This window comes from Zootoca vivipara, chromosome 17, assembly GCF_963506605.1.
Source record: "Zootoca vivipara chromosome 17, rZooViv1.1, whole genome shotgun sequence".
In the NCBI taxonomy this organism is placed as follows: Eukaryota; Metazoa; Chordata; class Lepidosauria; order Squamata; family Lacertidae; genus Zootoca; species Zootoca vivipara.
The window spans coordinates 39,728,160-39,748,379 of NC_083292.1; the positions used below are offsets into that span (position 1 = coordinate 39,728,160).

Consider the following 20,220-nt stretch of genomic DNA (forward strand, 5'->3'; position numbering starts at 1 on the left):
TGGTGTCTCCCCAGGAGTAGTGGGTCTTTATGGGGGTTGTTGTTGTGGAGCATTTTCTTTTTTCTAAACGAGAGAGAGAGAGAGAGAGAGAGAGAGAGAGAGAGAGAGAGAGAGAGAGAGAGAGAGAGAGAGAAGATCTTGGCATGAGTCTCCCTGTCTCTCTCTCTCTCTCTTTGTGTGTCTCTGTCCCCATGGCAACGCCAGCTGCCTGCCTGCCTGCCTGCCTGCCTAAGCATGGCGCTTCGCGACATGATCGATTTGGGCTCAGGCCTGCAAGGCCAGGATTGGGGCGCCCTCAACTCAGAGCAGCAGATCAAGCTCTCCCACTTCAAGGTGGGTCAAGGGGAGGCGAGGAGGAAGGGGCGTGGGTGGGGGTGTAGAGGGGGGGTCCCTTAGGAAAGACCCACAAAGGTTGACGCTGTGGCTCCGGTTTCCCAAGGCATGCTGGGAGTCTGGTTCACACGCCCCGCAAAGGGGCTTCTCTCGTGGTCCGGGAGAAGCGGGTTTGGAGAGGATGCCATAAGGCGGCTGGGCAAGAAATAGCCATAAAGCAGATGATGGGGAGCCTGGGGAAATGGGCGGTTGAGTTTTGGGGTGTGCCAAAGTCACAGCCCCCTGGAGAAGTTGCTTAGCATAATCACATTGTGATTATGATTACTATTATTAAACCTGTTTCTTTCAGAACAAAGTTTTAAATATCTGCCTGCTTCGGGTTGGCTTCTTTTTGTTGTTGTATGTATGTGTGTGTGTGTGTGTGTGTGTGTGTGTATATATATATATATATATATATGTGTGTGTGTGTGTGTGTGTGTGTGTGTGTGTGTGTGTGTGTGTATATACACACTCTCTCTCTCTCTCTCTCTCTCTTGTCTTTTTTTATGTGATGGCGCAATGTGGAGTGGGATTGACTTTATTTTTCCAGTGCAAAAACTTTGGGTTTGTGTCTATTTGGGGGGAACCTCTGGGGCTGGCATTAGTGATGACTGCAAATTCGGATGGCTTTTTAATAATGATAATAATAATAATAATAATAATAATAATAATAATAATAATAATACCCCGCCCATCTGGCCAGGCCTCCCCAGCCACTCTGGGCGGCTTCCAACAGAAAAATGAAATAAAATAATCTATTAAACATTAAAAGCCTCCCTAAACAGGGCTGCCTTCAGATGTCTTCTAAAAATCTGGTAGCTGTTTTTCTCTTTGACATCTGGTGGGAGGGCGTTCCACAGGGCGGTTGCCACTACCCAGAAGGCCCTCTGCCTGGTTCCCTGCAACTTGGCTTCTCGTAACGAGGGAACCGCCAGAAGGCCCTTGGTGCTGGACCTCAGTGTCAGGGCAGAACGATGGAGGTGGAGACGCTCCTTCAGGTATACTGGACCGAGGCCATTTAGGGCTTTAAAGGTCAGCACCAACACTTTGAATTGTGCTCGGAAACGTACTGGGAGCCAATGTAGATCTTTCAAGACTGGTGTTATGTGGTCCCGGCAGCCATTCCCAGTCACTGGTCTAGCTGCCGCATTCTGGATTAATTGCAGGCTTCAAAGGTAGCCCCACATAGAGCGCATTGCAGTAGTCCAAGCGGGAGATAACCAGATCATGCACCACTCTGGCAGGTAGGGTCTCAGCCTGCGTACCAGATGGAGCTTATAGACAGCTGCCCTGGACACAGAATTGACCTGTGCCTCCATGGACAGCTGTGAGTCCAGAATGACTCCCAGGCTGCGCATCTGGTCCTTCAGGGGCACAGTTACCCCATTCAGGACCAGGGAGTCCTCCTCCTGTCCGTCTCCTGTCCCCCACAAACAGTACTTCTGTCTTGTCAGGATTCAACCTCAATCTGTTAGCCACCATCCATCCTCTAACCGCCTCCAGGCACTCACGCAGGACCTTCACCGCCTTCACTAGGCACGCTCACAGAGGATGCAGCTCTCAGGGGTTGGCTGCAAGTACTCAATCAGCACTCTACACATGCTCAGGGATACTTATTTTGCACTCAAAACACTTGCTTGTAATTAGCGGTGATCTTTGCAGGTTGGGCTGGTGCTACGATACGACAGGCAGCCGTTACCTGTACTTTCCGGAAACACTCGAATACATTTTAATTTTATTTCCAAACTGGACAAAAAGATCTCTGCTTTGGCTTTTCTTTGCGTACCATCTTCAAAACTCACTCTCTCTCTCTCTCTCTTAACGATACTACGGCAAATCGCCTTGAGACATGAATGTAAAAGCAGATTCGTAAATTAATAAATCATCGCCATCCTTTTAAGTAGACGCCCTCCCCAGTTTGCATCTGCATCGGGATTGTTTTGAGATATTTTAATTGCTTTCTCGTTTGTGCAGTTGCTGCCCTGGGCTCCTCTGGGAGGAAGGGTGGGATATAAATTTAATAAAATAAAATAAAACAACCACAACCACCATAAAAGCTAACCGAGGCCGTATTTTAACTGTGACACGTTCCGGAGAGGGTAGCCTGGAGTTACGTCTAGATAGAGCCAACACCGGGGGGGGGGGAGGAGCACCGTGGCACCATCAAGACAAAACAGATTTATTGTGGCAGACGGTTTCATGGACTGGAGCCCAGCACATCAGGAGCATCCAGTCCGCGGACATTTATGCCACAATAAATCTGCTAGTCTTTAAAGGTGCCACATGGATCTTTGTTGTACATTTTAATGGGCCTCTCTGCAAGCTAAGGGTGTCTATATTATTATCGGAGTGGGTGGGGAGGCTCCCTGTACTCTGCCTTCCTCTGCTTTTCTGGGTAGTCTATCCCCTACCCCTTTTTTCCCCCTTTAAGGAATGTCTTGCTAAAATGGCTCGTGTCGACTACAAGCACCATCATCCCTGACCATTGGCTGTGGTTGCTGGGGCTGATGGGCATCAGAGTCAGAGAACTATAATTCCCATCCCCTTGGCCACTTGGCCTTGCTTGGGGCTGGTGGGGCTGCTACAGTGCTACATACTAATAAGTTACCTCCCGCTGATTCTTCAACATCAACTTTGTTGGACTGGTCATATTGTGCGGATGCCTGATGATCGTCTTCCAAAGCAACTACTCTATTCCCAACTTAAAAATGGAACGTGTAATGCTGGTGGTCAACAAAAGAGGTTTAAAGACTGTCTCAAGGCAAATATAAAAAAAATGTAGTATAAACACCAACAATTGGGAAACACTGGCCTGCGAGTGCTCCAGTTGGAGAACAGCCTTTACCAAAGGTGTCATGGGTTTTGAAGACACTCGAACTCAGGACGCAAGGGAGAAACGTGCTAAGAGGAAGGCACGCTTGGCAAACCCTCACCATGATCAAGTCTAGCCCAGAAACCAACATCCCCACTGTGGAAGGATGTGTGGATCCAGAATTGGCCTCCACAGTCATGGATTCATTAAAAAAAGGGCAACTTTACAAAAGGGTATAGCCTGGGTCATCACCTGGATCTTGGGGACGACAGTCCAAGAGACCATGGATAGGCCTCCACCGCCGTGAGGGTCAAGGGAGCAGCATACACAAACAGAAAACTCTGCCTAGGTAACTCAAAAAAGCAAGCCAATGCACATCCTTTAAATTTTTGTTTTAGCGACGTCCCCTTCCAACTGTCTGGTGTAACTGCAGTGTTCCCCCTCTTCCTCAAATCCTTTCAGGCTACCAGAAACTGCATCACAGTGTGGTATAGTGGTTAGAATATGGGCCTTAAGACCTGGGAGACAAAGGTTCAAATCTCCACTCAGCCATGAAGCCCTCACTGGGTGATCTTGGGCCAGTAACCTCTCTCTCTCTCTCTCTCTCTCTCTCTCTCTCTCTCTCTCTCTCTCTCTCTCTCTCAGCTTAACCTACCTCACAGGGTTGTGGTGAGGGGAGAAACGGAAACATTTTATTTCTGGGAGCTAGATGAGCCTTTGGCTGTATCCAGTATGGGAAGAGTTTGGTGACTCCTTTCCTCCCCACAATGTGCCTTTTCCCCATCGCTAGACCTTGTTTAGTATTTTTCCTCCCCAGCCAAAATGACCTTCCACTTCCCTCAAAGACCGAGCGCTGCTTGTTCACATTCTATTGCTGGCAGTCCCTCCCACCAAGCTGTTAAGAAATGGGTTGTGAACAATCTCTAACAGCTACCAGGCTTTTAGCCATAGTCTGCAATAAAATTTGGAACTGGGAAAAACCTCACCTCCAAGTCAGGACAAATTTGCTTAGATGCTCAGATCTTAGCCTCTTCTTGACCCTTTCTCCCCCAGATAAACACCAGGATTGCTAACGAGAAATACCTTCGTGGGCACAAGGAAGTAGAAATGCTGCTGTCAGGATTTCTCAGGTAAGTTTTTCAACTTCTATGATTGGCGGGGGGGATGGGACGGGGGACACAGCCTTGGAAGAATCAGCTGGTGACCCACCACGCTACTGAAAAAGTTATTTTAATTTACAAGGTGCCCAGGGTATGAAAAAAGTTTGGCAATCCCTCCGCCCCCCAGCTCACTTTCCTAGCTGCCTTGCTAATTGCTTTATCGATTCCCAGTGAAGGAACCGTTGTAATTACGAAGAGGTCTTCTTAATTGTTATAAATATTTCCTCGGCTCCGTGACGGTTGTACATTCTTGTTCCTTGTTTTTAATATAAAACTCCATCACACACACCCCCAAAGGTGAATGCAGATGTAAATTAAACGTTTCTCCCCGGTTGCTAATTGGCTTATCGATTCCCAATAAGGAAAGAGTGATTTACCAATTTGTCTTGCGTACCTTTGACAAGGACTTACAAAATCAACAGTGAGGAGAAAGGGGGGAAAACACAATCAACTGCTTAAAAAACTCCCTTGTAAAAGTCTTTTTTCTTGTCCACCTCTCTCCCCCTCCTCCCTGCTCCACGTTTCCAGGGAAGTTCTGCTGCAAAGACCAAATAATATACGGGAGTTTGCTGCTGGTAAGAGTTTCATTTACTAGCCTTAGGTATTGAGAGATTTTACTTTTTCACATACCAGTTGTTGGAAGGACCTGGAGGGGAGTATTTTCTTGGGCTTGAATCACGCAGGTTTCCCGCAGGCACTGGTTGCACTCTGTGAGAACAGGATGTTCGACTGGAAGGGCGGGTGGCCTGATCCAGCTTCTTATGTTATTAGAGTGGGTACCACAGCAGCTTCTGGCGATGGGGTACCTGCATCCCGCTGGTTGGGACTCCCAGCATCCCCTCACCCTTGGGCACCCATAGGGGTCCTCCCTCCATCCCTGGCCATGACCTCCACAGCTGGCAGGACCAGCTTCTGCGAGATGGCACTGGGCGTCACAGAATGCCCACAGACATTTCAACTGTGCAGGGGAGAGAACCAAGTGCACCGGAGTGAACCGCACACACGTTTCTGCGTGGAGACGATGTGCGCTTGAGCTTCTGCCGTGTACTAAGGAGGGTTCCACCCTCCCGATTCCTGTCCCTTGTAAATCTTTTGAGAATGTCTGGTCAAAATTTAGCTAACAGTGACTAGCACTGTTCTCCCTCAGGGAAGCCAACCCGTGGCCTTCTGAAGGCTGCTGGATTCCACTTCCCACCAGCCCCAACCACAGGAATGATGGGAACTGTAGTCCCAACAGGTTGGGGGCCACAGCTTCCCCTAGAGTGCCTTTCCCTCACGATGCCGCAGGGCCCACCTAAGAGGCTCTCAAAGTACAAGGTGCACCCAACGAACAACCCAGCCCCGTCAGAAATCAAAGATCAGGAGAGAGACACTGCTCGCAGAAGGAATAAACCGAAGTCATTCAAACAAGGGCAGATGCTCTGGCACTGGGAGTGGAGCTCAGGAATGGCCAGTGCATGAAGTACTCTTTGCTGTCGGGTCTGTGACAAAGAGAACACCCCGTACAGATGGGGGCTATTCAATCATGGCCGGGGTGGGTGGGTGGGGAGAGAACAGGAAGCCGAGGCCTTGCTGTCCCTTTCTATTCTGTGCCCTGGAGCTTTTATTGAGGAGAATGAATGGATGAGGCAGGCAGATCGGCACCAGGTGTGCTTGGGGGCTTCATGCAGCCCCCAAACCCCTCCCTGGCCCTCGGGGAGCTCTCGCCAGGCCCCGTCCCCCACCAGCCCTGCCCCACAGCTTCCTTGCGTGTTTTTCTCTGGGTGGGGTGTGCCCTCTCGGCGGGCCAAGGGAGGGGAACATCCAACCAGGAGCCAGATGCGGCCCTCCAGACCTCCCCGCCTGCCCCCCCGAGAGTCTCCCCAGGCAACGCTTCAGCCGCACACGACCGGAGTGCTTTTGCTTGGCTGGGATATGCCCTTGAATTCTTGAGGCCTTGAAGGTCCTCGGTGCACCTCGGAGATGCAATGAATCTGTTAGCGGCACAAGCTTCCCTCTCCCCTTGGCTAACCCCCTCCTCTTCCTTCGTCCTCTCCTCCCAGACTACTTCACCAACCCAGAACTCCCCAAGAAGATCAAGCAGCAGATGATGGAGAAACTCAACGAGGCTGTCTAAGCGACACCTCGCACTCGGGCCCCTCTCGGAGGAGAATGCAAACTCTTTGCTTTTGGACTTCCCATCACAAATGAACAGACCTTCTTCCCACCGCATGCAGCCTCTTGGGAATGGGTTGCCTGCGACTCGCTTCTGCTCAAGAGGAGCAGCTCTGAAATCAACCTCCACCAATTTCAGTGGGTCTCCTCAGAGCAGGAGTGAGGAGCGGACAACCCAACTCTTTTACTCTTTTGTGTTTTAGTTTAACCTCTTCTCTTCTGGGTCTGGAGGAGAGAGAATAAAGCTGGACTTCCAAGTCAAGGGGTGATGCGGACTTCATTTGCCATGGCAACTATTTGCTTGGGGATTAAAGGCACAAGGAGAGAGTGCCCGCGAACGGTTAGAAGGTATACCTTTGTAAAAGAAAGTATGCCAGCCTACGTAGGCTTCCTCGGGAGTAAGGCCACATTCACTTTAAACAGCAATACCACTGTCATGGCAACCCCCCAAAAAAATTCTGGAAGCTGCTTTTGCACCCTAGTCAGAGATCCCAGTTCACCTCACGGAGCTACAACTCCCAGAACTACTCTGGGAATTGTAGAACTAAGCTGCATGCCGGTTCCCTGCTCAGTTCACTCTTGCCCAGAGCATGGACCAGGAGCTTAAAAAAAACAAAACCCACTCGTTTCCTCTTTGGTTCCTCTAGCTGGTGCCTGGATATCAATGAACCCTCCACTATATGTGAGAGATGTGATTTGGTAGCAGGCTCAAGGGAGAGCCCAGAGATGTGCAAGGAGGGCAGGGCCTTTAGGATACCTGCAGGATAACTGGGTCGCAAGGACGTTAGTTACGAAAACAAGGTAGTTTGGGGAAATGGGTGGCGAGAGGCAGGATCCGCTTAGCAGCTCGAGGAGTCGGGTGCAGGATGAGGGCAGATGGACAGGGGAACGCCCTCGTAAATCACCCAGAGGTGTGATTCTGCTGCCACCTGGTGGTGCCAAACAGGAGAGGGTCATGGTGAAACCCTCTGAGGACAGGCAGGAGAGGAAGAGGGGAAACATTTATGTTGTCACGGCTATAATATGAATAAAAATAGCAGCCAAGCTGTAGGAAGGCAGACACCAACAAAAAAAGGGGAGGTGAATCTCTGCTTCATTAGTGCAGATTGCTCTTCCCCTCTGCTCACAGCTCTCCAAGACACCTAAAATAGTAATAATAGTAATAATAGTAATAATTTTATTACTTATACCCCATTTGGCTGGGTTGCCCCAACCACTCTTGTGTCCAGGCCCTGAGCTCTCACTAGGGTCCCAGGTGGCATTTTGTTTTATTATTTATATCCTGCTTTCCTGCTGGAATAAAGCTGCTCAGAATTTAAGAAAGGGGAGAGGGAAATGGTGACCAAGAACTAGTGGTCACCCCTCTGGTTCCATTGGTCAACCTTTGGAGGAGCTGGTGTGGCAATGTAGCTGTGCCAGGCCAGGACTCTGGGTGATGAGGGTTCAAATCTGCACTTGGCCATGAAGTTCACTGGGTGCCACCCTTTGGCCTTGTCACTGCCTCTCAGCCTGACCTACCTTGCAGGGTTGTTCGGGGCGCTATAGAGAAGAGGGAGAGCCCTGCCTATGCCGCTTCAAGCTCCCTGGAGGAAAAAAAGGTGGGGAAGAAATTCAATAAACAAACGGCTGGGGAGTATCAACAGGAGATGGGGAAGAGGCAGTGGGCAGATTAATACCAAAAGGCCACACAATACAGCAGGGATAGCTGGCATGGCTTCTTCCAGATCAGGCATCCCCAAACTGCGGCCCTCCAGATGTTTTGGCCTACAACTCCCATGATCCCTAACAGGACCAGTGGTCAGGGATGATGGGAATTGTAGTCCAAAACATCTGGAGGGCCAAAGTTTGGGGATGCCTGTTCCAGATATTGTTGCCAATGGCCAGGGATGCTTCTAGCCACAATGGCTGTGCCCTTTCTCCAGTTGAAGGCAGCAATGCTTCTGAAAATGGGTTGCTGGAAACCACAGGAGGGGAGACAGTGCTCTTGGGCTCGGGTGCCGTTTGCAGGCTTCCCTTTGGGGCGACTGGAGGGCCACTGTGAGAACAGGAGGCTGGACCAGATGGGCCCTTGGCCTGATCCATGAGGGCTCCTCTTATGTTCCTATGCTGATGGGAGTCCGGCAAGACCTGGAGGACCAAGGGTTAAGACAGACCCCCCCCCCTGAGTTAGCTGAGGACGGGTGTCTAGACTGTGGAATGAAGGCAGCGGACTCTCTTTCGCTGGAGGCTTTTCAGCAGAGGCTGGATGGCCGTCTGTCAGGGATTCTTGGGCTGCGAGGGGGTTGGACTGGGTGACCCCTGGGGGTCAATCCCAACTCTACCATTCTATGACCTTCCAGGTGCTGTTGGGATTCCCAAGTCCCAGCAAGAGTGACGGAGCTGGGGGTCCAACCACATCTGGATGGCACCACGCCGACCGACTGCGCTTCACAGCAAAACCGGGGTGGGTGGGTGTCTTTATGGATTCGCTAGCAGGTGGCCAGATATTTGCATCCCAGCTGGGAGATCAACTTCCCACATCCGTCCCATTAAAGGAAGAGACGGGGGTCTGCCTCTCGGCAGTGCGCCAGACCCTCTCCCTCCATCAGCCCCCATGTCCTCTGAGCCGCCTTCCCCTTCCCTTGTTTGGCAGGATCATCCTGACATTATCTCAGGAGTCACCTTGACGAGGCGGGACGTCAGCCTCACCATAACTGATGGGCCTTCTGCGGCAAAGGGCCGAGCGCGTCCGTGAATATTCATGGCCGTGTTCAGTCTCCCACCGGCAGAGAGAGCCCCTCCGCCGGCCCACGTAAGGGGCTTAATGACACTTTTGGCAGCTTCCCCTGCTTTGCTTTTAAAAGGGAGGAGGGGAGAACGAAATAAAAAGCTTTCCCGGCTATCTTCCCCGCAGGGAGAACACAGCACGCCCACACTTTCTTCCTTCCCGGGCCGCTCCAAGCCCTTCGCAGCTAAAGTGAGAGAAAGCTCGTGCTTCCCCTCTCGGGAGGGAGGGTGGTTTTTTTGAAAAGGGAGGAGGCAGAAGGCCCCATCAATCATCTGAAGGGCTGGCTCCGAAGGCACACCGCCCGAGGCGTGAATTATTCCAGGGCGCGCTTCAAATGGCATTGTTCATGCCCAAGGTGCGCACTGCCGTAATGAATGGCTGTGGAGGAGGAGAGACGTAGACCCGGAAAGGCGAAAGTCCACAGGCTGGGCCGCCAGGTGTCGTCCAGGATGGAGTCATTGGTTCCGTCTCCTTTTGCACCACCCGGGGAAGGGATCGCCACAGCGGCAAAGTCTCCTTGGTGGCGGGACACACCGCAGAGGGAAATGGGTCGCTGCTGCAAGTCCTTCCAAGAGTTCTGTTCTCGAAAGGTTCAAAACTTCAGCTGGGGCACAGCACAACCCACGCCGACTGCCAGCAGCTCTCCCGGGTCTGAGACAAGGATCCCAGCCCTATTGCGAGGTATCATTACACAATGACCCTAGCACTTTCTGTATGCACTGAGCGACGGTGCTTCCTTTAAAAATAAAGCAAGATCCTAGTTCTCACAACTCTGGAAACATGATTCTGATGATGAAAGGGTTTCTCCGACCCACAAGCACCTCTCATCTAGCTTGTTCCTTTTCCCGGTTTTCTGCCCTCGGAACTACTCCTCCTTCTCCTGACCTTCTCCCTGTTTTCCCTTGTATCTCTCCCTCTTCAAACCTTCCCGTTTAAGCCTTCTTCCACCTCTTTCCCGGGCTATTCTGTGAGCCCCACCCCTCCAGAGGAAACCGGGGGCAACTCAGCCAATGGCAATTGACAACTGCCGCAGCGTCAGGGCAAGCTTGGCCAAAGGGAAATCCGTAACCTTTAGGGTCAGAGCAAGGCTCGGCCAATGGCAGATCACTGGCACCCTTCCGTCTCCACACCCTGCGACCGAGGCAATTGGCCTCCATCGCCATCACAAAACTCTTTCAGTGCTTTATGATCCAAATGCCCTCAGACATTAAGAGAGGAGAGACACAGAGTGCCTCAGCAGCCAATCTCCCTCCGTCTCTCCTTCCCAGTCCACAGAACGGGGATCTTGGCCGAGCTTAGTCACTGCAACCAGGAAGAGTTTCTGATTTTGAAATGTTTTTATTTGTAAGAGACTCGACATTCTGTTGCTCCTCAGGAGAGGAGGGAAATCATGGAATTCTAGTTGGCACATCCTCTTACTTGAGAGAAGCTTGTCCATCAGAGATACCTTTGAACACTTAGGACAAAAACCACAATCTGAAGAAGATCTTGTTCAAACCCGATCGGACGAAGGTCCCTGGATCTCCTGAGCTGTGCAGGCAAACGTGGTGCCCCCCCAGTTCCCATCGCTTGTTTTGAGAGCACCCCCTGCTCCCTTCTCCTCCTGGGGTGGGGCGGACTTCAGTGCTACTGCTGAGGAGCGTCTTCCGGCTGAGCCAGCCAGACCCTGTAGCTTTCGGGCTTGGGTTCCGCAAACCGCACCACGGAAAGAGGGACCCGGACGGTGTCGAGGTCATTCACCTGAAAAAGGAGGCCAGAAGTGGGACAGGGGGCCCAGGGAGCAGGTGTGTCCCCCAGAGCCAAGACGATGGTGGTCAATCGAAAGAGGAGATGGGGAGGGTGTTTAAGCTCCCCTGCCGAGACCAGGACTGCTACGGTTCCTTTCAGGCAGACGGCTCGGCCACGGGACTCTTAACGTCCAGGCTGGATTATCGCCCCTCCACCCCAGGAGGCAGTGATGGCCTGATCCAGCAGGCCCTCATGCCTTTTTTATTACTGCCAAGCACTCTCCGTGGGACTGCCTTTCAACAGGTCCCAAACACAGTTGCCCAGATTACCGGCTGGAGTTCCATTTAGATCTCATATGACACCATTTTAAAACAGCTGCAGGGGCTGCCAGTTTGTTTCCAGGCCCAAATCAAGGTGCTCACTTTGGAGTTTTAAAGCCCTAAATGACTTGGGCCCCAAATATTTGAAAGACTATCTCCCTGTACCCCACAGGCACTCTCGGGTGTTAGGATCAGCCAAGGGGTCCCTCTTGGCAGTTCCAACACGCTCAGAAATTTTGGGGAGTGTGCCTCAGCCTGGGGAGGGGGGTCTTCTCTGTGGCAACCCCCTAACCTGTGAAATTTCCTCTCCTGGCCCCTTCATTATAGAGCTTCTGTTGTATGCAGAAGACACGCCTCTTTCCTCTGATACCTGAGATATATATATTTATAAGACCTGCCCTAATCTTGTCCCTATAACTTGTTTTGAACTGGCTTTCATATTGTACTTCTCAAATTGCTGGGGCTTTGTGGTGAAGAGTGAGCAAAAAAACCCTGAACAAATAAAGAAACCAAGAAACAAACGTATTTTACACGATACATGCATCATCCACCTTGGCATTTTGCTTTAGAGAAAATCTTCCTATTATAAATATCACATATGTCAATGTACAGGAGGCGAACTTACCGTAACTTCGCACCAATATTCCCCCAATTCCGTGATGGGCTCATCCGGAAGCTTCAAGGTGTGCGGCAGAACCACGACCCCAAGCTGGAAGGACCAGGGCACAGCATTATCCGAACCACCCACTTCAAGCGGGGCAGGGGCATGTTGTCTGAGATCTCCGCATCCCCCATAAAAACCCCTCCTCTCCCCTCAACCCCTCCCCCCAAGGATATGAGCCCACCCTAATCAGGAAGAGATCAACTCTACGAAATGCTCTTAAAACCCTCCGTTGCCATATCCCCACCAGCCCGTAACTCATTAGGGCTCTCACCCAAACACCCTAGCCTTTTTTTTTTTTTTGCAAATGGAAAAACGTCACAAATCTAATGGGCAGCATGGCCATTTTGGCCTACAATTCCCATCAGCCCCTGCCAGGACAGCCATTTTTGACTACGTCTCCCATCAGCCAGCCCAGGACTGTGTAGGCTGGGACTGTTAGGAGCTGGCCAGATCCCCTCCCCTCCCCCTCCCCACACCAGGAAGGCAGGACACAGCCAGAACTCACATTTCGCAGGAAGTGCCGTGCCACAATCTTGTGGGTCAGCTCAAACTGCTCACAGTCGTTCACTCCGACTTCCAGAGTGCACTTGCGCAGAAACCGGACGGTCTGAAAACCGGGGAGGGGGAAGAGGAACAACGGAAAGCCTTAGGAAAAGAAGCCCTTCAAAAAACTACACACAGACCTACCTGGAAGATCTTCTTTTGCCCGTGGCAGAACATCTGCTTTTCATGCAGAAGGTCCCAGTTCAATCCCAGCATCTGGGGCTGGGGGAGGACCCCCCCATAAAACCCCTGGAGAGCTTCTGCCCATCAGTGTAAATGCTGAGCTCGATAGGCTAGTGGTCTGGCTCGTGTAAGGCAACGCCCTCTGTTCCTATAAATCAGCCCTTCATTCAGAACAATGAGGACTAGACTCTTGCTTTTCTTTCAGGGGAAAGGCTTAGCTCAGCGGACAGAGCAAAAGGCGCCAAGTGCAATACCCGGCAACTCCAGGTAGGGCTAGGGGAGAATCCCACTGACTGAACCCCTGGTATGACTCTGTAATACAGGTGATACTCAGAAAATTAGAATATCGTCAAAAAGTGCATTTATTTCAGTAATGCAACTTAAAAGGTGAAACCAATATATGAGATAGATGCATGACATGCAAAGCAATATATGTCAAGCCTTTATTTGTTGAAATTGTAATTATTTGTCATTAGGCAGGTCAATTATAAATAGAATGTAATTAATGAAATGTACCTCAAAGTGCAAGTAGATAAATAGGTACTGCTCCGGTGGGAAGGTAAACGGCGTTTCCATGCGCTGCTCTGGTTCGCCAGAAGCGGCTTAGTCATGCTGGCCACATGACCTGGAAGCTATACGCCGGCTCCCTCGGCCAATAACGCGAGATGAGCGCCGCAACCCGAGTTGGTCATGACTGGACCTAATGGTCAGGGGTCCCTTTACCTTTACCAAATAGCGATGTTTAATTTTGTATTACAGTAACTATTTGTTTCATTACTGTGGAATTTCCAAAAGAAAGCATTTGTAAAAAAAATAGAAAAATAAAAAGTTGCATTACTGAAATAAATGCACTTTTCGACGATATTCTAATTTTCCGAGTTTCACCTGTAAGCCGCTTGCCCTGTTCCTCATAGCGCTACGTCCTCCTGCTTGTAGTTGAAGCTGCCATTTGACGGGGCTTTTGCATATTTAAATGCAAGGTGGGGTTTCCTGTCCAAGGAGGGGAGAGGGAGAGAGACGGCCTACTGTCGCCCACCCCCCACCCCCTCCACCCCGGCCAAAGAGAGAACTGCAAGGGAGAATATACAGCACTACCTAAATACTGAGTCATGAGAGTTCCTAAATCACCTCTGCACAGCATCGCATGCCCCTCCTTCCCTGTCCTCCATCTGGGCATGTTCAGAATCCAAGGACACAATCCACCTTGGCTGAAAAACACCCAGGGAGCTCCTGATTGTTCCTCTGCAAGCCCCGCAGGCATTGACCACACTAGCAAGCAGTTGCTGTTTTTATTATCATGATGAGATGTATTGCTCACCCTACACCACAAGGCCTCGGGGTGGGTGACAACAGTGTACAACGCAGTATAAATTCACTGTTGCATTGAATGTACAAGATGCAGGGAGGTTAAGGATCTGGCCTGCTGGCTATCTCCAGCTTCCCCTCACCCCACCCCACCCCCTCCCAGGGAATCTGTGATTTAGGAACTCCCACAAGATTTGCAACGTTCACGAAAGCGGCAAGCACTCGGCCACACGTGTTGATCTGGTACGTGGCCTGCCAGGTTCTCCCTGTTGTGCCAGGTAGGGAACTTAAAGAGTTTTAATCATCTTCCCAGCATTAGTTTTTTGTGCTCAAGTTAGGGCATTTCGCAGACTGTCCTACTGAAAAACTGTATTTACACACGCACCGTAGATCTGCACCATCAGTTTACCTTTTCGCCAGTGTGGGTCTGCAGCCTCGGCAGTTTCCCTTCCTGACGTAACTAAGAGCAAAAAAAAACAGAAGAGAGGGTCAAGGATGAGCGAGACAGCTTCCATATTGTCCCACTCAGCCCAGCAGCGCAGGTGGACCGAGGCTACAGGAATACCCATATCCATATTGAGGAGGGGTGTGAAAAAAATTATTCACATTCAGGAGAAAGCAGATAGAGAATCTATTCTCCCTCGCATATAATACGAGAGCACAGGGCCATGCAATGAAGCTAGATATTGGAAGATTCAGGACAGAACTTTTTCATACAGCACTTTTCATAAAGCACTTTTTCATACAGCAAATAATTAAATGATGCTGCCACAGAAAGTATGTTGATGTCCACTCATCCCTGGAGGTGAAGCCTATCAATGGCTCTGCTCTGCTGTCACTGCCAGAAACTGCAGGAGATGTGGCTGTTGTGCTTGGGTCCTGCTTGTAGGACACCTGGTTGGCTGCTGTGAGAACAGGATGCTGGACTAGATGGGCCCCCCTTTGGCCTGATCCAGCAACCAAGGTCTTCCAGTGTTGTCATGGCACTCACCCGGTTTTCCTCCTCAAATATCTTCTTGTTTTCAGGGGAGGCGTAAACGGCTTTGTTCTGGTTGAGGAGACGGCTGCGGCCAAAAGATTTGGGCACCAGGACGGTGTCGCCTCGACTTCCCACATCTGCAAAAGAGAAACCTGGAATGTTTCTGCCTGCAAAGCGGGGTAGGAAGTAAAGCGCTCTCCCAGAACATAGGGCAGGAGAGAGAGAGAATGCTCCCTTTACAAAACACACCCCATGTACAATTCCTTCCTGGAAATCCCGGCTCAATTTTTTTTAAAAAAACTAAGGCAGGAGAGAAGTTTCCAGCCTGTATCACAACAGTTCCTAACCCGATGTTCTCCAGATGGTTTCAGACTACCCTCTACTAAAGATACTTGCATATATTTAACTGCACTATCCTAGTATCTATGTTTGGATGAAGATGTGATTTAGTAAAGTAAAACATGAACAAATAAATATATTGGAGCTATTTTTTGTTTTAATATAAAGCACAAAGTCCACAGAAAGCCATGGACCCCAATGAAGGAAAATCAACTTAGAAACATGTTTATTGGATGCTTTGCAAGGAATGAGAGGGCAAGTCCTTGCCTCTTGGGAGGGGAGCTACAATCTAGAAATCAGCACAAGGAAGTCAGCAGGAAGGAGAGGGAGGCAGGAGGAGAACATTTTTATTTTATGTATAAGGTCAAAACTGCAACATAGCCCAGTGGCTGAGTGTGAACCGCAAAGCCCCCACCCCCAAATTCCCATGTTCCCTCAGGTGTGAACACCTGAGTCCCTGTGTGCCTGCCCTGTACCAGTCAGGGACACCCAAGAAAGTTGAGTGTTGGAAGATTCAGACCAAAAAAAGAGAGGGGCAGGCTACTTTTATGCAGTGCATAAAGAATAAACTATGAAACCTGCTGCTACAGGAGGTAGTGATGGCCACCAATTTGGGTGGCTTTTAAAGAAGGTGGAGCAAATTCGTGGAATATAAGGCTATCCATTGCTCCTAGCCAGCATGGCTGTGAATCCTGGAAACTGCAGCAGGAAAGGGGGTGCTGTTGTGCTCGGGTCAACCCATCATTTTATTTGTACGCTTTCTAAAGTTGAAACCGTGCTTAAGGCGGCTTGCAGCATGTAAAAAAATGGCAGATTCACAAACATAACAAAAGCAGTAATAAACACTAGTTAAAAAAAATCAAAAAGTACACATTGAACAACTGCCACACAAATCGTGAGATCTAAAATAAAGATGCAAAAAATTAATGTCCACCACAGCCACACACCCCCCCTCTCTTAAACAACACCCCAGCCCAAGGGTCTGTTCAGCAGTCTCAGGTTTTTGTAGCTGGAGTCAGTAAGGACTGTGCCATCCCAGGTCAGACGGGAAAAGGCCGGCAAGGCAGAGGGCAGGACTCCCAGGACTCCCAGCCAAGATGGGCCCTGCCTGCAGATTTCCCAAAGGCATCTGTTTGGCCACTGCGAGGACAGGATGCTGAGCTAGATGGGCCACTGGCCTGATCCAGCACGCTCTTCTTGTGTTCTTTAAAGGAAAAAAAGCATGTAGCCCTCCTAAAAAGAAAGTTACGGAGCAACATGGGCAAGTAGCTTCCAAGTGATTTCTGTGAAATGGCCGCAAGTGCGATGAGGCCTCTGTGTCTATTTTTCCTGGTGATGAGGAATGCTCCCTGCTGAGATAGATAGCAACAACGTCTGCTCTTGTGTGTGTGCGCCCGTGTAAAATCATTATTGTGTGATTGTCACAATCAGGACTAGCAAGACAACAGCTGACTTCCTAATATGAGGATAAGGTTTTTGGGAGCAGCTGTCTATGTGGAAGCCATTTTGTATTATGCCATACCCCCCCCCCAAACAGCCATTTTGTGACTGGCTCCTCCAGCACCCTCTCTCCAACTTCAGCATGTTCCCACTGGTGCAAAAAAGGGCTTGCTACCCCTGTGTTAATTCCTTACTCTTTAAAAATGAACCAGGAGCAAAGGCACATGATAATCTGACTTAAGCGTTCACACAAAAGGATGCCTGCCCCAAGCTTAATTCGGATTAGCAGGTGCTTCTGCAGAACGGCACCGGGTGCGGGAGTAATAAGGGGAGCAACGTACCGTCCACGGTTTGGGTGAGGATGAGCTCCAGAGGCTCCTTGGGCTTGTGCTTGGTGTCCTCCAACAAGCGGTAGACCTTATACCGGCGGTGCTTAATCCGAGGCGCCCGGCCCACCTTGCTCAAAGGCACCTTCCACCAACGCTCCACGATGCACGTTTCCTGAGCAGCGGAGACAGAGAACTTGGGAGAAGCCACCACCACCTCCGCTCTGACACAGCCACTCGGCCTGCCTCCTCGCTACTCCCTGTTAGGAAGTCCCATCTCTTAAAACAAATGTTCTAGTCCTCAGGGTTCAAAGACAAGCATAGGAAGCTGCCTTGGACCAAAAGCCAGTTCCTTTTTTTTTAAAAAAAAAATTATTAGCTATATGCTTATTACATACATACGAAAAGGAATACAATTACATAAATTATAAAAATAAAATCCCAAAAATACAAAAAAAGAACAGACAAAAATCCCAAAAATACAAAGTGGGGAAAATAAAATAAAAAGAATAAGGATATACAAGAAAAAAAGAAAGAAAAGAAAAAAGGTTGACTTCCTTCAACCACTATACGGGTTCTCTAATCTCATATTTTGGTTGTCTGTAATCATTTTTTACTTTGTGAAGAGGCAATTTGTTTACCTGTGAACTTTTTAGCCTAGGCTAAGCCAATCATAATTTTGGGAACCAATTTTCTTCATATAATTTGTAAAGACCTCCAATTCTCTCCTGATTTTTTTCAAAAGCCAGATCCTTTGGTCTATCTAGCTCAGGATTGCCTGCACTGACTGGCAGCAGCTCTCCAGGGCTTCAGGCAGGGGACTCTCCCAGAAGTACCTGGAGATGTCAGGGATTGAACCTGCCACTTTCTGTATGCAAAGCACACGCTCTGTCACTGAGCAATTTTTGGGGGGGGGGAGAGAGAAGGGGCCTATCTCAATGGGACAGGATCTGAATTGCATGTGGAAGGTCCCCGGTTCAATCCTCAGCATCTTCAGGTACGTCTGGGAATGTCCCCCTGCCTGGAACCCTGGATAGCCGCTGCCAGCCAGTGTAGACGCCATGGAGATACACTGACCAAGGTTCAGAGGAAGAATATGGCAGCTTCCCATGTTCCTCTTTGAACCAGCCCTTTACCCAGAACGATGAGGACTGAAAACTTCCTTTATTTTCAAAGGGCCATAGCTCCATTCTTAAAGGTAGCATGGACATATCTTATATACAGTGCTTTTTTTCTGGGGGTGGGGGATGGCACAGGGGTATGCATTCCCCTAAAGATTTTGTGGAACTTTGTACTTTTGTCCATTTACTGTATTTATTTTTCCTGATTTGAACGGTAAAATGGTGGTTTTCTTGAGTCAAAATGAGAGTACCCCTAAACATTTTCTGTCTCTCTCTGAATTTCCTCACAGTCACCCCACTCCAGAGCAACCCTAGAGCCCCCCATCTGCATTCTCCCTTCTGCATTTTGTCCCAACTGCATCCCCTTACCGAAAAAAAAGTCTGCTCTTCAAGGCAGCATACACCTAGATTTAAATACTGTACACAGCAAAACACGACCACGTGCTTATCTTGTGGTCCAAAAGCAACCCCAGAGGACTCCCCCCCCCCCAAAAAAAACACCTTTGCTCTCCCCCATCTCCTTTGTCTAAACTTACACCCCCTGGGGAATCGGAAGACAGCAGAGACATACCTGCACTGTAAAAATAAAATAAAATAAAACAATTCCTTCCAGTAGCATCTTAGAGACCAACTAAGTTTGTCATTGGTATGAGCTTTCATGTGCATGCACACTTCTTTCTGTTTCAGTGTATCTGAAGAAGTGTGCATGCACACGAAAGCTCATACCAATGACAACCTTAGTTGGTCTCCAAGGTGCTACTGGAAGGAATTGTTTTATTTTGTTTGGACTACGGCAGACCAAAAAGGCTACCTGCCTGTAACTTGCACTGTAAAGACATAAATGCACAGAGTCCATGGAACACCTCTCTGAGCTCCCCCCTAAAAAAAGCAATCCCAGGGCTCCCAATCTGCACTGCCCCCCCCCATCAACCTATTCATAAAAGCAGCAAACAAAGGCATAGATTTAAGTGTAGATTAAATCAATGCACCCACCCACCCATATGCCCCCTGAGACTCCCCTCCCCCCAAAGCAACCCCCAGAGACACCCCCAGGTCCACTCCGCCCTGTAATTTCTCTGAAATGACCTCCAAAAGAGTCTCCTCTTAAAGGCTCCCATTTAGATAGACATCAAACACACCCCTGCCCCCTTTCGCCCCCTCAGCAGTCTCCTCAAAGCGACCCCCCCTGCACCCCACCCCCTATATTTCTCCCAAAATCTACCCCTGAATTTTAAAATATGTACTAAAATCACTGTCGGATGGGCCCACAAAGCAACCCCCCGGCCCCCCACCTCCCTCTCCCCATGCATTTTACCCCCCTCCTTCCTCACCAGGGGGGCAGAGAGGCGGAGCCCCCTGCGCACGAGCGGGACCCCCAAGGAGGCCCCTGCCAGGATCAGGCCCCTCGCCGCCGCCGCCAGCATCGTCCTTCCACGCACGCGCCTCGCCTCGCTCCGCGCAGGCCCCCGAGAAGCCTCGGCCTCGCCTGGCTCCGCCCGCCGGGGTGGGTCGACCGCGGGGCGGGCAGCGCGAGAGGGAGGGGCCGGCGGGGACACCCAGCACGCTTTCTTCCCCCAGGGTTTATTTGCTCTTTTCTCTCTTTCCCTTGCCTACCGTGACACGGTAGCAAAAACCCACCAACCTACCCCCCTCCAAAAAAAATAAAAGCATGTCAAGTGGGGCCACTGAGCATATGCAGAGTGCAAAAATTCTTTTTTGCAGTCCTTTGCTGCAACCTGCTGAGTAATCTGTTCATATCCACTAGTTATTCCTTACGGAAATAAGCACTTAAGGAAAATTTAATGAAGATGATGTATAGGTGGTATTTGACGCCGTCTAAACTTGCTAAAAAGTATAGAAATCAAAATAAGGAATGTTGGAAATGTAAGGAAAAGGAGGGGAATTTTCTTCCATATTTGGTGGACTTGTACTAAGGTTAAAGCCTACTGGGATATGATATATAATGAACTGGAAAAGGTTTTTAAAAATAACTTTATTAAAAAACCA

General features: G+C 49.7%; 2 protein-coding genes across 2 annotated transcripts; one reads left to right on the forward strand and one right to left on the reverse strand.

Annotated features, from left to right (window-relative positions):
- The first annotated feature begins 216 nt into the window (after positions 1 to 216).
- On the forward strand, positions 217 to 6,754 carry RIIAD1 (regulatory subunit of type II PKA R-subunit domain containing 1). Its single transcript, XM_035099096.2, has 4 exons — positions 217 to 333; positions 4,238 to 4,314; positions 4,873 to 4,919; positions 6,387 to 6,754. Exons 1-4 carry the CDS (start codon positions 235 to 237, stop codon positions 6,458 to 6,460), a joined length of 297 nt encoding a protein of 98 aa, XP_034954987.1. The 5' UTR covers positions 217 to 234; the 3' UTR covers positions 6,461 to 6,754.
- A 3,829-nt stretch (positions 6,755 to 10,583) lies between these two features.
- Positions 10,584 to 19,798, reverse strand: MRPL9 (mitochondrial ribosomal protein L9). The gene is made up of 7 exons (XM_035099380.2): positions 19,545 to 19,798; positions 17,108 to 17,267; positions 15,000 to 15,124; positions 14,418 to 14,468; positions 12,483 to 12,584; positions 11,939 to 12,022; positions 10,584 to 11,005 (listed from the first exon to the last, which is right to left on the reverse strand). Exons 1-7 carry the CDS (start codon positions 19,635 to 19,637, stop codon positions 10,892 to 10,894), a joined length of 729 nt encoding a protein of 242 aa, XP_034955271.1. The 5' UTR covers positions 19,638 to 19,798; the 3' UTR covers positions 10,584 to 10,891.
- Between the last annotated feature and the right edge of the window lie 422 nt (positions 19,799 to 20,220).

What these genes read in the sequence shown, in the direction of transcription:
- RIIAD1 (XM_035099096.2), top strand. Translation starts at nt 235, where the DNA reads ATGGCGCTTCGCGACATGATCGATTTGGGCTCAGGCCTGCAAGGCCAG. An exon ending in TCAAGCTCTCCCACTTCAAG is followed by an intron (nt 334 to 4,237) that starts GTGGGTCAAGGG and finishes TTTCTCCCCCAG; the next exon opens with ATAAACACCAGGATTGCTAA. An exon ending in TATACGGGAGTTTGCTGCTG is followed by an intron (nt 4,920 to 6,386) that starts GTAAGAGTTTCA and finishes CTCTCCTCCCAG; the next exon opens with ACTACTTCACCAACCCAGAA.
- MRPL9 (XM_035099380.2), bottom strand. Translation starts at nt 19,637, where the DNA reads ATGCTGGCGGCGGCGGCGAGGGGCCTGATCCTGGCAGGGGCCTCCTTG. An exon ending in CCTCACCCAAACCGTGGACG is followed by an intron (nt 15,125 to 17,107) that starts GTACGTTGCTCC and finishes TCTCTTTTGCAG; the next exon opens with ATGTGGGAAGTCGAGGCGAC. An exon ending in TATTTGAGGAGGAAAACCGG is followed by an intron (nt 14,469 to 14,999) that starts GTGAGTGCCATG and finishes TTTTGCTCTTAG; the next exon opens with TTACGTCAGGAAGGGAAACT.